General features: G+C 37.7%; 1 protein-coding gene across 1 annotated transcript in view; it reads right to left on the reverse strand.

The window, feature by feature from the left end:
• Positions 1–5,630: 5,630 nt before the first annotated feature.
• Positions 5,631–15,652, reverse strand: part of pou6f2 (POU class 6 homeobox 2) — a 74,765-nt gene continuing 64,743 nt past the window's right edge. The window contains exons 10-11 of the mRNA XM_027274461.1: positions 13,149–13,317; positions 5,631–8,099 (exon numbers count right to left, since the gene is read on the reverse strand). Of these exons, the coding sequence (XP_027130262.1) occupies positions 7,592–8,099; positions 13,149–13,317 (677 nt within the window). The 3' untranslated portion in view covers positions 5,631–7,591. The remainder of the gene's footprint in view (positions 8,100–13,148; positions 13,318–15,652) is intronic.

A 15,652-nucleotide genomic window follows, 5' to 3' on the forward strand; every position in this document is an offset into this window, starting at 1 on the left:
CAATTCGGTGTTGTTGCCTTGAATGCGCGGGCTGATATAACACTGTTTGTGGAGCCAGAGCTGGGTTGCCAAAGATTGAAGGTGCCCGTACACCCCCCAATGTTGTTTGGTGGTTTTTATTTTGCAGACTTTAAGTTTCTTTTTGTCAGACTGGCATGAATATGAATGACTGTCTGTGCTTTTATTGTTTTAGAACTCATATATTGACTTATCGATCCACATTATTTCTCACTAGTGTCTGGTCTAAAAGGTAGAAGGTGTTTTATATTTACTTGGATCAATGCAGCATACCACATTTACATTTACAGTCTAATCTAGTTTGAAAATCTGTGGCTAGATTTGTAGAAATACAGTGACCTCCAACTCAAAATCTAGTTTTGACATCTTTATTTCACTTTACATTGAGCTAATAATCATAATTAATCACATTAATTTGTCCGTAAATTGCTCATAAAGTGTAATCAGAATCACATTAATTTGTCCGTAAATTGCTCATAAAGTGTAATCAGATAATATGAACTGAACTAACTGTCATCAGCAGAATCACATGAATGAATTACTTACCTGAGTCAACCAGCATGAAGAGCAGCGGTGGACGAAGGACACAGATTTTTTATTTAAGTAAAGGTACCAGTTACCACAATGTACAAGTAAAAGTTTCTCAAATATACTTGAAGTATTGAAAGCAGCATTTGGAGTTAATCTTGTCAACTTTATTTGAACCAACCCAGAGTCACAAAGTAAATAATAATTAATAATAAACAGACACTAGATTAACGTGGCAGGAAATAAAATAAACAAAAGATTTGATACACAAATTTGTTTTTCAGTTTTTGGACTTCTAATGTTGTCAGGCTCCAACAACAATTTAAAATAAATATAAAAAGAACAAATGTGACTTAATCAAACTTTAAAACGCTGGGAACGATTCAGAAATATCTGAAAAATATCTGTCTGTCTTAGTACAATGCTACACACAATGTGTTTGTGTGTTTACTTGAGAGGTGTATATGACTTCTGATTTATTTCAGTATTTAATCAACAAAGTCTTCTATCTTATGTTAGCCTTAAACAATGCATTCGTATTTTATAAACTCAAACTTTTATTTTTTTTTTAATCTGAAAAGTAACTGCAGCCATCAGATAAATGTAGATTAAAAAGCATTTTACTTTAAAATGTCGTGGAGTCGAAGTATAAAGTAGCATTACACCAAACAGAATACTGTAATGCTACTTCTGGATAGTGTAATATTGGTAAATTTTAATGAAATATTAAAAGTTTCCATTCATACGTGGCAGTCTGATGTTGTTGGTCTGTAAAAGTTCAGTGATTTTATGCCTCGTGACTTTGGCAACATCAAACTTAGTTTAACTGAGCTCATCAAATGTACTTATTTGACTCATGGAAGTTCATTAAAGGGTCTGTAGTAATTAAAACCTTCATGTAATTCTTCCTTTGAATGGTGATTTAAGATTCAAATCACTGTACTAAGCAGTGATTTTTAATTAAGTGATTGATTGGTGACTTTTGATTGTGTTATTGGTATTAATCTGTGCTTTTCCTGCTGACATGTCATTACAGTAAGTTTTCAAGTCATGAACCTCGACAGCGTCTTTAGCTCTCAAAACTGCAAATATTGTTTAATAAAGTGTCTCTTTCACTCCTCTGTTGACTTAAATGTTTGACTTAATTACACATCTTCAAAACTGTGCAAGGTAAAAAGTGTGAAGAGGCTTCTAGGAACGAGAATCTACCTCCTTCTATATACAGTGAGTTATTAAATCTGAGATACGATACAACTTTTTTAAAAAAGTGCACAAATAGGAACAAACTTTTACGTGTGACACGTTCTCATCCAAGCACGTCTGATAAAAAAGCTCAAACTCTGACATTTACTCTATAATTCTGCGCCGCCTTTTAACTGTTCATTCAAAAAGCAGCGCTGCCGATAGGAAAGTAAACTTTTTTTTTTATCAGCTGCGAGAATACAAACAGTTTGAGAAAACAGATGTGGGTCGGGAGCTGCATCTGCACAATTACATTGTTAATGGGAAAAGACAATGAAAATGGCACGGATAGACAACAAAAGAACATCAAATAACTCGAGTGGAGCTGTGTACACCTCAGCCATCACCACTCAAAAATACATCCAGTGTTTTGAAATGAAGCGGAGGGGGGGTGCAGAGAGCTGAAAGGAAGACGAAAAAGCATCTTGAACATCAGTTTTCAGTCTAATGTTAATAATTTATGTTGTCTGTGCTTTTTATTATTATTATTTATTTATTTACTACTTTCTTTTCAGCAGCCTGCCCGTTTTTCAAAGGCATCATGGACAGGGAAGCCGTATCAAACTTTTGAGTTTAGTTTCAAAAGGCTTTCTCCGCGTTTTTATTTATATATTTCTTCTTCTTTACACTTGTCTTGTTGTTATTTGGTGAGGCAAACACATGAAGCTTTGATGAGAAGCAAACCTGACATGTATTCTTCTCTACTGACCCCCAAGGAAATCTAAATAAATTGCTAAATATTGTATGTAAGGGCCTTTTTTTTTGTAACCCTTTCTCTCATTAAATGCATCAAATATTCAGTCCCATTCATTCACCTATGCACCGACGATGGGTTAAAAGTCAAATAACGCCTTAAACTCGGGGTGATTTAAGCCGCACTTGACCATGACCCCACACAAAGAGAAAGTCAGGCCAAGTCTGATTTTATTTGACGTTTTCAATCACTGTGTTTATGTGCAAGTGTTTACAAAGATGAAAAGAGAAGTCAGCAATGTTTTTTCCGAACATTTGTATGTTACTGAAATCTTTGAACTCACAGCAAGCTTTTTTAAAATTGAAATACAAAACATGGACTATTTTTCTTATCTATTAGTGTCCGTCTACTGTTAATCTTTACAGTATATCAATAAAAAATTCGTATATAATTTAACACGTTTTAAAAAGAGTGAAAAGCTACCGCTAGCAAGAGGCTAACCGAGCTAAGCATGCTAATGAATCGTTTTGTTCAGAATAGTTATAAAAATAATCATGTAATAACAAACTTGATCAATAAATCTATAATTCAATACATTTAAATGTGTTAAAATGTCATGTAAACATTAAATAATTTAACAACTGAAATCTGAAATGGCAGTTAACTGCTACTGAAGCTATGCTAGTTAGTTTTCACATCACGATTGAATTTGGCTTCTTCCTCGTGTAGTTATGTGAAATAATTATGAATTACCGTGGTTTAAACCAAATGAATCTGTAATTTACGAGCTACGTTTGAATAGTGACGTGATTTAAACATGAAATCATGAATTCTAAGATGCTAAAGTGGCTACCGCTAGCTTTAGCAGGAGTTTAGCTAACTGTTCGTGATCAAATTCAGCTATTACCTCTTTATTTATGTTTATTCAATAAATTAAATTTCTCAAAGCATAGATAAATTAATCTATAATTCAACACATTAACATAAATATGTGATTCAGAGGCAGCTACAAGTCCCTAACTGAAATGGCAGATAGCTATGCTAAACTCAGTTAGCTTCAGCAGTAGCTAATTTTTCCTCATGTAGTTATGTGTTATGATTATGAATTCACATGATTTCTACATTTAAATAAATCGAAATAGAAATCATGAATTCTTACTCGTCAATAGCTGACATTGCATGCAGTAGCATATAGCTACTTATAGCAGGAGTTTGGCTAATTGTTCATGAGCTGTTGCCTCATTTATAAATTAAATAATCAATTCCTTGAAGTTGTTGATAAATCTACAATATAAAATAATTAAATATGTGTTTAAAAGTAGCTTAAGCGCACCAAACCTAAGATAGTAGATTGATAATACTTATGATTACTGCTAATCTGCTAGGCTAATTAGCTTCGGCAGTAGCTCCACCATTATTGAATTCAACTTCTGCCTCAATTAGTTACGATGATTGAAATCTAATTAATCTATTTATTCAGCTACATTTAAACAGTCTGTGTGATTTAGAGCGAGCTAACTCACGAAATCATGAATTCTACTTAGCTGAAAGCTAAAATGACATGCTACTGCTATTTAGCTCAACTGTTCGTCATGAATTGATTTAGCTACTGCCTTTACAATAAAAATACATTTATACATTAATGATTACGTGATTAAAGGCAGCTGAATCAACAAAAATCACTGTTATTCCATTAAAGTTAAAACTTGAGATGGCAGTTAATGTTACTGATACTGTGCTAAGCTCATTAGCTTTAGCAGGAATCATGATTGAGTTTATTTATCAGTGTTTTAATTTATTCATGTCGAGTACTGAATACTAAGTTGTTAATTCATCATAGAGTATTTCAATTAAAGATTACAGCAAGACAACAATCAGCAAGTAAGCTAATTTAAAGCTTTATTAAAGGCTACTCTCTATTGAAAATAGAGCTTTTATACGGTGAAACAGATGCCAGATTCCTCTTTAAACTCAGTTTTTGGTAAATATGTAGGTATTTTCTGAATTTTTTACTCTCTTTATTTCTTTAAATATGATTCCACTGACAACAGGACACACATTTCATGTCAAACAATTGTTTATTACTAATTATGGTACAAATCAATGTGACATACTTGAAGCTTCTTTTTTTTTTTTGATTTTTTTTTTTGGAAATACACAAAGTGCTGCTTAACTGACCAAACAGATATTGCTCTATAGATTAAGTACAGTTTTCAGTCTATAAAAAATGAAAACCAACCTTCAGCTTTGGTTTCGAGTTCTTCGACTATTAACAAAAACGTCAAACCGGTTTGTTTGTGTTAGTAAAATTTTTTTTCCACAAAAGCATTTAAAGGTGATCATCACAAATCATCCTAATTGGGTTAAGAGCAACATCAACTGTAATCTCCTTTTTCCTCTACGCAAAGTCTACAGGTCTGTGAAAAACCGACGACGAATGAGAAATAATGCAACAACCAAAAAAAAAAGAAGAAGAGTCAAACGTGGCTCAGAAAACCACTTCACCAAAATAAAACAATCATGTGTCACGTAATAAAAAATAAAACACAAGCCTCTCTCCCTCCAACGTTGAAGGTGAACATGGACACACAGTGCAGAGTAATCATCTGTCTTTTCTTTGAATGTCTTTACCGACCTGCCGCCGCCGCTGCTGCTTGTATGGCATCTGTATGATTCTCACAAGAACAGTACTGAGGTAAACCTTGGATGAAACTACTGTACATTTACTACTCTTCAATTCTTTTATCTCAGATTTTTAAAGATTGTCAACATCATGAATCTATTTCTCTGTACAATGTGCATAACTATAGAGCTTTGGTCCAGCGTTGAGAAGTTGAGCGAAGGCATTAACTCCTTTTCTGTGTCTTTTTTTATTCAGTTTTGGTTACAGCTTTATTGTTAAGCCTCAGAAGAGATCCATAATCTACCTGCAGGAGCCTGCTGCTTTCTCGTATGTTTGTCTGGTGGGTGGATGCAGACCAAAGATGAATGGATATTAAAAGCAACATAAAAACACATAAAAACAATGAAAATTTCGCTTAAATACGTCAATAAATAATCTAAAAAATATATTAAAAAGTCTCTGTGCACCAAAGGAAAACTGCAGAACTCACTTCTTCTTTGTGTGTTTTCTAACATTTACTGTGTGTGTGTGTGTGCGTCTAAGTGTTTTACAGGCAGTGAAGAAGAACACAGCAGTGCACAGGGGACCGAGAGTCTAAAAGTCTGAGATAACCAATGTGACATGGAAGGACAGATATCGAGCAGACACGTGATCTCCGAATAAATTGCATCAAATTTCACCTCACTTCAAATTAAGTTCACTCGTTCTGACATGTGACACTTATTCTCAAGATTCACCTCTTGAGGGTTTTTTTTTTTTTTTGCGTGTGTGTGTGTGTGAAAGGAAACTATTTGATGGTCCGCGGAGGAAAAATATTAACATTTCTCACAAGTTAAAATCAAGTGAAGAGTTTGGTAACACAAAATACTGTTAAAATTAACATTTTTAAGTGTTTTACTGCAGGAAAAATGAATAAAATCATCTAAAAAGGTTGATTGTAACATCTGTAAACCTTCATTTAGCAGCGTGGAGTGCAGAATATTAAGGAAAAAGCACATCTAAGGTTATAAAACAGCTGAACTGGAATGAGCTCAGTGGTTTGTTTGATCAGTGGCAACAATCAGGCTTCAATAATCAGACGATAACTTAATTTCAGGGTTTAATTAAAGGGTTTAACGTGTAAAATAACGTTAATCGTCAGCAAAATTCAGATTATGTCAGTTTTTGGGCGCCACAGTAATGCAATGGTTAGTGCTGTCGGGGTACTTCCTCCCACAGTCCAAAGACAGGCACGTAACAGGTTAATTGGTGGTTCTAAATTGCCCGTAGGTGTCTTTATGTGCCCTGTGATGAAGTGGCAACTCTCGCTAAAGTCCCCTGGCGACCCTGATGAGGATAAGCGGCTGCAGAAAATAGATGCATGTAAATTTTTTTGGGGCTCGATCTGGTGAAGTTCATCTTTAATAATCCTCCTTCGTGTGGTTTGTGTCGGAGCATGCAGAGGCAAATTAAAAGAAAACGTCATCCAACATATTTTCTATCTTAGGCGTGATGAGGGAATAACAGCAGTTTGACATGATAGCGTCTCTTTTTTTGTCGACCCACAGAGTGAAACAGAAGAGAGGGGAAGAAAAAGTGAAGCAACAAATAAATGAAAAGTTGAAATGTTCACCAGTCCTTGAGCTGAATTTTATGTGTTCTTTGGCTATCAGGCTTTGGCAACAGAATGACACAGTAGCTCAAAACAAAGCTGCGGTAAACTTGACAGAAACCCATCACACCGTCACCATCGTCGTCACGTGAAAGTTTACGCTCTGAAACAATCTCATGAGATCATCATCGTTATTATTAATAATAAATACCTGTAAAAGTTGTACAAAGTTACACCGTGACTGAAAATATCTGCAGATGAAACACAAATCAGAGGCAAACAACATTATTATGCAATTGTTTAACAGCAAAGATACTTTTTTTTTTGTTTTCGTGTGTGTGTGTGTGTGTGATTTCAATTTTCTTTTTTGTTTTTTAAAGATATTTACATACAAACAATGAAGAAAAAAGTAAGCGAGACAAAGATAAAATGTATACTCAACCTCACACATATAGCTTAGATCTGCCAGTACAAATGTAAAAATTTAGAGCACATTTACATTACAAAATTATTCTTAGTACTCAGATGCAACAGACTTTGGTAAATAGTGTTTTGATTTGGTATGATCTCTTTACTAAATCCCTCCTCGCGGGAACCAAAATTTGGGCGATAGTCTGGTCAGTGAGGCCAGAATCTAAAACTCTTTGAAACAGCACACCGTTTATGTTTGTACACAATTCTTCAGATATTAATCTCTTTTTTCATGTTTTTGGTTTCGCCAAGTCATTTACATAGCTGTGGTAATCACACTGACAACACATAGTTTTTGTTTGCAAACTCATCGACTGTCCGTCCGTTCTCGTGTCAAAGATGAGTTCATCCACCTTTGTTTGTCTGTTTGTTTGTTTGTTTTTAATGGCTGCCACTTTTCCACTCCAGCTCGACTCCAGCTCGCTCATTTCGGGAGCTCCTCTAGAGAATCGGTGAGAGGGTCCATCGGCGCAGCCGGGCCGAGGTCGGGCTGTTTCAAGCGCTTTATTGTGTTTTTCAAGGCTTGCCTCTTGTTGCAGAACCAGACACGCACCACCTCCCTGTCATAGTTCAGCTTCTCCGCTATTTCCGTCATTTCCTGTCCGGAGGGGTGCGTGTTCTTCTCAAAGTGGCTGTTGAGGATCTCGAGCGCCTGCGGGGTGAAAGAGGTCCTCCGCTTGCGTTTTTTGGAAGGCTCGCTGCCGATAAACTCAGTCAGGTTCTGCATGCCGGATCGGTGGCGGGCTTCAGCCTCGGCCATCCAGCGCTCCAGAACGGGCTTAATCTTCTGGGCGCTTTTAGGGGTGATGTCCAACTTCTCAAACCTGGCAGGATATAAAAGGCCAGGGTTCAGTTTGCCTGTCAGACTGTTACCTATAGTGTTCTCTTGGGCTTCCTGTGGTAGGAAAAAGTGGCTTCTCAGGATGGTGTGTCTGGGGAGAATTGAGAAAAAAGAATCTTACTTAGGTGCCCTGCCAGAACAAGGGATAAGCTGCCTGCCTTTTAGTCTCCTCCACCAGAATGCCACAGGGACTGAGACTAACATCCAGGTACACAGCCAAGCCTCTGTACTGTGCACCTGGAAACACCTCAGCTGCAGCAGCTGGAGGTGGAAGTTGCCAGTAGTGTGTTAATTTTCTGGAGGAGGCTCTGGATCTCTGTCCCAAATTGGCAATGGTGGAGCAAGGAGATACGGCTAATAGTTTAAAATATAAAATCAGGTCCAAAAAACATACCAAACATCTAAAAAAATAAATGTTTCATTAAAAAAAAAAACAGTCCAAATATCCCATTTCTTTCCCTCAGGTGATAAAAACAAAAAAAAAAATCCACTAATGCATACAGTTAAATACGGCACCATCATTTATTTACAAAAAGAGCTTGAATTATTAATCAAAATGTACATTTAATACATTTTTCAAACTTTCTTTCAACAACGTCTCATTTCATATTTAATACGAATATATTTACACACTCTAATCCTGAAACTTCCGCAACTTTACGCCCGCGCGACGCATAATCATGACTTCACGTGTACGAGATGGATTTTAGCAAGAATGGAGAATGAAGAAAAAAAAACACTGAGACCGTCTGGTGCTTTTTCCTGTGATATGAACACACACTGTGCGTCTAATAAGAATATGAAGATGACGTTAATGTTTACAGGTGACCACTTTTTCTGACTTATGGTTTTATGGCCACATATAAGAATAATATTTCTGATAATGTGTTAAAAATATTATTATTATTAGCATTTACTGTCACTGCCTGACCAACAGTGAGGTCAAAACCAACAACTGATATTGAAAACCTGCTAATAAAAATATTTTGAGAGCAAAATTTAGATTCTAAGGAATAAATTTTATTTGTGATTTAGTTATTTTTCAAGCTTTACATGACATGAAAAAACCTTACGGTTGTGCTGTTTTGGTTCGTCCTCCACGCGACGTCAAACCTCACCGGGAGTGTTTCAGACTTTGTTAACTTGCTCAAATTTGGTCTTTTTTCTGGTTTATGTGCTTCTAGTAGTCGTGAACACGTAGTCAACTTGTTGAAAATAAACTTCTGAAACAGAACGCAGTGTTTCTGGTGGGGTTGACTAAGAACCTCCACGATCAGCTCCGGCGGAACGCATCACATCTGTGCCCGGTGAAACTTGGCCTTTAGACGCCGCCCTGAACGTTAATGTTGATCATGCTGTTTCATTTACAGAACAGGACCTGACTGGTCAACAGACTGACTAAACCGTTTGTCATTCTTTGGGGGAGTTGTTTGTTTTATGGTAAATTTGTCTTTTCACAAAGCAAATATGAAAACAAAGATACGAGGACAATATGCAATATGTGTACTTTACTTAAACCATCTTAGTTCTTAAACATCTGGGCTGTCAGGACGTCCAGTTATAGTAATTTATCTTGATTTAAGGAGAAGTTAGGACTCAGTGTAGTGTAGGAGTGAGTCAAATATCAGCTTTATTACTGGACTGTAGTTAGATACACTTGTTCCTCTTGGATTACTTGCTGATAATTAATAGTATTTGTATTTTGCCACCATTAAAATTGGGTTAGGGTTTTGTCCTTATACTGTAGCCGTGGGTCATTTAGAGGTGACAGGAGGGGTGATGACTTTAGTTGGACTTGGCCTCCAGGATGAAAACGTCTTGATCTGAGTGAGATTTCTAGAATAAATAAAGCTTAACTGACAAACTGAACTGAGATTTAAACACAGTAACTGTCCTTTAATCGTCATTAAACCTCACAAGTCTATTAATAGAGGAAGACTTCTGTGTTTCTGGGACAAACACGAGTGTGACGTGTGCGAATGCTTTTAGTAAAACAACTCCCGAGCTGACAGCTCTGATGGAAAGATAGCAGAGATCTACGACGAGTCTCTGTGGAACAAACAATGCACGCAAGGCGTTTTTTTAATGGCGAGGTGAGCGGCTGCAGATAACAACAGTGAGGGCGAGATGTCCATGCATGCATGAACTTTCCTCTGTTTCTACACCTCGCCGGTGCTTTTCCTCCTTGTCGACAGGCGGTATTATTTATAACCCTCCTCCTAAATAGTGGAAAGAGGAGGGCTGCGTACTGCGGGGAATACATTAGTAAATATGAGGAGTCACCAGAGACAGGACATTTCATGGATCAACAGGAAGCGCGGATACTAAAATGAGTTGAGAGCTGCTCAGCTGGGGTATGCACTCCCTCCACTAGTGCATCAGCACGCGGGAGAAGTGGCCCTGCGTGCCCCTCCAGCCTCTTTGGCTCTTCTTAAAAGTAGCTGCTTAGACATGCTGTATGTTTAGGCTTACAGTTTCCCCCCCGAGGGTTTACAGTCATGAAGCAGAGAGAGTGTGTGAGAGCTTAAAATCAAGGCTGGTGTGACCTCAGATCTACAACATATGAAGAAAACTTCTGGTTCTTACATTATTGTTTATTTATGGACATTTATTAAAAACTGTCAGCGAGGAAGCGGTGATATAACAATATATATATATAAAGTGTTTGTGTTGTGGATCAATCCTATTAGTATCGTTGGCTATGTTGAAAATCATTGAACGAGACGTTTTTATGGCAAAATCTCTTTTATATGACTTTGAAATCAATGTGATACATCAAGTCCTTTTATTCGTCAGGTGGAAGTGGATTAGTTAAAGAGACGTTCATGTCCGAACATGTATTTCATATATAAGATATTAATTTATTTAAACAATATCACATGAGAGGGAGTGATACTGAATATCAGTTTTCCTGAACAGTAGCTTTGATCTATAAGTCGACATGTTACAGCAGCCCAGTCGACGTCAGTATTTTTGAGACTTAAAGCTAAATTCCACCATGTGCGCTGTGGCTGCTGGAGCTGAACGTCCTGGTCAATGTTTCAATGTTTCACGGAGTCAGTCCACGTCAATCTACGCACTCCTGCTCGGGTTTGAAGTCACGTGAAGAACAAACCAAAACAGCATCACAAAACTGCGACGTCTGATTGCAGTTTTAAAGGCCGAGCTGTTTGCCTTTACAATGTTTGCTTTGTTTTTTTTTGCTCTTCTCTAGTTTGTCTGATGTCGTACGAACATTTCAAGGTTTCAAGTCAAATGTTATTTGTAGAAAAATGTTCCGCCTTCAGTTTGGTACAATTTAAGAAAGATAATGAAACAAAGAACGCCTGTGACGCAGAGTGATGCATGCAGTTAAAAGTATTTTAGCCTTACTACTCAACCCTAATGTCAAGTACTGAGAGGTGGAATCAAATACTTCTTCTTTTCCTTGTCTTGTTTAATGAAATATTTCCTGATTTTAGTTATGAGGCAAAAACATTAACAGGCAAAATTGAACAAATCTGGAATATTATGCTTCCCTTGTGACATAATTCATTAGTAATTTGATTGAGTTGGTTTACTGCCTGTTCTGAAGTTGGACTACTGATTTTTATAAAATGGCTAAATCTTCCTGGTCGATTATAAAATAAATCATGTATCAAATGTGTCAAATCACGCATCACATCTTAAAAAAAAATTTAATTTAAGTCATAAAAATTGAGTTATCGACATTTTCTGTGTTAAATCGTGTAAATAAAATGATAAATTTGTGACATTTTACATTTTTTGTCAGTATCCAAACTAAATTTGAGCCAAAAGAAGAGACGCTGGTGCATCATTGGTTTGATGATGGCCTCGTGTAATGCCTGTGCCTGTTTAGATAAACTAATAAAGTCTCTTGGAAACAGACTGAGCAATGAAAGCAGACAAGATGGAAGCATCTGTCAGTGTCTGTTCACTGTCTGGGTTCAGAGTCGGAGCCCCAGAGCTACCGTGACGTCCCCGCTTCTTCCTCAAACTTCATGTCTATGTTGATGTTAACTAAACTAAAGCATGTGAAGTTTGCCCCTCTACTTAAAACATCAGGATGTCATGTCCAATGTCATACAAACAAAAAAAATTGTCTTCACGGCATGAATAACAGCCCGCAGAGTGTTTATTTTGAAGCTAATGGCTTTTAATGTATGTTATAAATATTTGAATTATTCCTGGCTGTAAATATTTCATGTGTGATTTTAAGACTTTAAACATTAGTCAGAGATGGCTGGGCCTCATAAGAACCTCCAGCTCCTGTACTTGTTTCACATTTTATCGCCCGTTTGATGTTGATGTGATGAAAATTTTAAAAGTGCGTGGTAGCGCCTTGTCACATAAACAGCACAGGTCATCAGCAAAGCACATGCATCGCAAGGAGGGACATTAAAATTAATACGGGGAACGAGAGCTGAAAAACGGAGAATACGCGTCAGAAAGCGACGCTTTAATTTGTGAGATTTAAGTGTGTTTTTGGCAAAGAAACGTGAGAAATTAATCCTTTAATTAGACTTTAACATTAACTTCTATTTGCAAACTTTTTAAATGAATCTTAACCTTGAAATTCGATTTGTCTCGAGTCACATTTAGGCCTGATTATTCCGACTTGAAAGGGAAATATGGCTCATTTGGCATCCTCATGCGAAACGTTAGTCAAGTGGAACACGAGGGATGAAACGCTGATTGTCTGATTGTCTCATGAATATATAATGCACCGTTTATGACTAAACTGTCCTCGTGGCTGCAGTGAAACATGGCACATCTTATTAACAGATCATCGCCGTCAAGCTCTCTCATGTTCAGCCGGAGCAGACGGGCGGCGGGCCTTAGTAATTATTAAATGCTTTAAGTGCTCCGTGTAATACTTGTGTATGTATTTTGCATAAGTAACACGGAGCTTTCATGTCAGGGGGTGAGAGGAAGCAGGGCAGACGAGGGCTTCATTTGTCAGGGTGGTGATAGTCGATTATGTGCTTTAATATCTTAATAATGTCTGTTAAAACATGGATGGCAGCTACGAGCACCAGACGACTCAGGGATCTGCTTTCATTTGACACAACTGGGACGTGCTGATCAGAAATAACGAACCTTTTATTGTCAGTGTTTCACCCTCTTTGTTTGCTCTTACCTGCAGATGGCAGACTGGCTGTACGCCGGCCCCTCGGCGGCGCTGAGCGCCTGGCCCACCTGAGTCTGTGTCAGGCCCAGGGACAGCCGGCGGATCTTGAATGCTTTGGCAAATTCGCGAATCTCCTCCAGGTTGACCCCGTCCACCTCGCTGGGGGCGGTCTGCGGGTCTACAATACAACACACACATCTCATTTTATTAGCCCTCTGCTCCCCCGTCGCGTACCTCATTTTCCAGAGTGAATGAAGCAAACATCCAGACATATGTGATCATGATCGTCTCTAAATAACTAAAAAAAAAAATAGTCCTGCTCTGGGTCAGAACTTATTATTTCTCTTTGCCCTTGTGCTACAAACTGCATGTGTCTGAGAGATGTTTTGAAGAATAAATTCATCTGAGGTGTGAATGCGGGCATGTCATGGCTCTGACTTGCAAGTGTAAATCTTCAATCTCACGCACAAAAGAAATATGCGGAAAGTCATACGACGCAGAGCTTGTTAATTAAATAGACTGAGCGGATGCTCTCGTCTAATTTCCTGTATGAAGACACGTTTTCTAGCTCTCAAATGAACATGAAATAATGTATAAAGACATTATTTCGTCCATCTGACCCTCAGTGAAACCTTCAAACTCCAGCTCCTCCAGTCAGAGAACTCTTTATTATACAAAGAAAAGCTGCTTGTGAATCTCTGAGAAACTTCACTGAACCATTTTGAAGAATTTCCCCGCTAATAAAAAGTGATTTCACGTTGTACATCAATGTCAGGTGCCCTGGCATCCTGCTTACTAAAGCAAAGTTTGTGCCTCTGAATTATTCATCTTGGTCATTATCAATGAATTATTAAAGGAATCCTCCAAGCGTATTTAAGCAAAAATCTATGGCGCTGCCATCTCGTTGTGCCTCATAAGTGACGTGTAGCGTGTGCGGCGTGCTCCAGACGTGTGAACACTTGGAAGACGAGCGACTAGAGACTTCGACTAAATGGGAGGGACGAGCACTCACAGCTTCGGGTCCCATCATCTCCACATTGATGAGCAACTCTTCATCATTCCCAGCAGAGTCTATTTACTCAGTGGTTTGAAAGACTAATGGGACTCTAGAGTGGCGGCGCTCAACTGGTCTAAACTCTGGATCCATTTTTGTCTTCGAGACATTAAGTCAAACACGATTTAAGATTTAAACTCCTCTAATTTATTTTGCAGTAACGAACGGGGGGAGTGAAGCTTTCACGAAACAAACAGAGAAGTGAATAAAGTGTTTTAAAAGCAAAATTAAAAACACTGAAACAACGGAGACGATCAATTCCTTGGCGTCAAAAAGCTCCTTTTCATTTAATGAGTTCATAATTACAGCAGGACAAGTTAAACACTCAATATCTCTGATGAAAAGGAAAATGAGAAAATCCTTCAGAAATTACAAACAAGACTCGTCTGTTACGTGCGAGGACTGTTTGTCCTCGACATGACAATGAAGCTGTGAACCAACAGTTAGACAAAGTAAATGTGAACGCACTCCTGTCCTTCAACAACGAATTAAGCATTTAATTAATGTTTAATCTCTTATCTGGAAACAATATTTGGATATTCACGTCTTTGTATTTGCATCTTCTTCTTCTTGTGATTAGATATCAATTAGCGAGCATCCTTTAACGTTTTAAACAAGTGGCAGTGTTCCCGTGTTAAAATGTCCAACCTCACAGCTGAAATAAACACGTTTACAGCCTGGCACAGGCTATACGTGAGCTTATAGAACTCACCTGTTCAAATGATATTAAAGCTTAAAGTTATGCATGATTAACAGTGTGGATTGAGAACATTTGAGTGACAGGTTGGTGCCGTTACAGATGGCTTCATTCAGGTCCGACAATGATCCACGTCTTTGTCCATTTTTGGATTAGCTGAGCCAGAGCCACAGCTATAACTTATATTTTTTCCTTAAGTAGCTTGATTTCTTCTTAAAGCAGTATAAATTATATTTTTCAATCACTCAGGTCACTTGTATTTAAATCTACTTAAGCTTTACGGAGCTTCGTAGTGAGTTTCAGCTCGTTGTTTAGCTGTTAGGCCGACACTAATAACACCTTCATACTTTTTTCCATATCCATACAGGATAATTAAGTAATGAAGTGCCATTGAGCAAGGCAGTTTAACCTCTATAAGTGCTCACTGACAGCCGACAGAAGGCTGAGGCACATGTTGTCGTGTTGAAATGAATGCTAAGTAGGTTGTTGCAGCTTGTATGCTCAGTCGGTTTTCTCTGGATAAATAAACGTTGGAATATGAACAAGTCCAAAGTGAAATATTGCTGACATTCTTCGTTTCTGATTGACATTTTCCCATCTGATTATTTCAAATAACGGTAACAGACATTCTCAGCTTTTTTTTAATCTGTTTCTGGCACTTTGTTTGTGGCCAGTGAACGCAATGACATTTCATCTTCTCTCCTCTGCAGACGACTCTGATTCTGTCATGGGAGTTTGCTTTGTGTATGTACGCTGTAAGTG

The sequence above is a fragment of the Larimichthys crocea genome, chromosome XXIII (genome assembly GCF_000972845.2).
Source record: "Larimichthys crocea isolate SSNF chromosome XXIII, L_crocea_2.0, whole genome shotgun sequence".
NCBI classification, from domain to species: Eukaryota; Metazoa; Chordata; class Actinopteri; family Sciaenidae; genus Larimichthys; species Larimichthys crocea.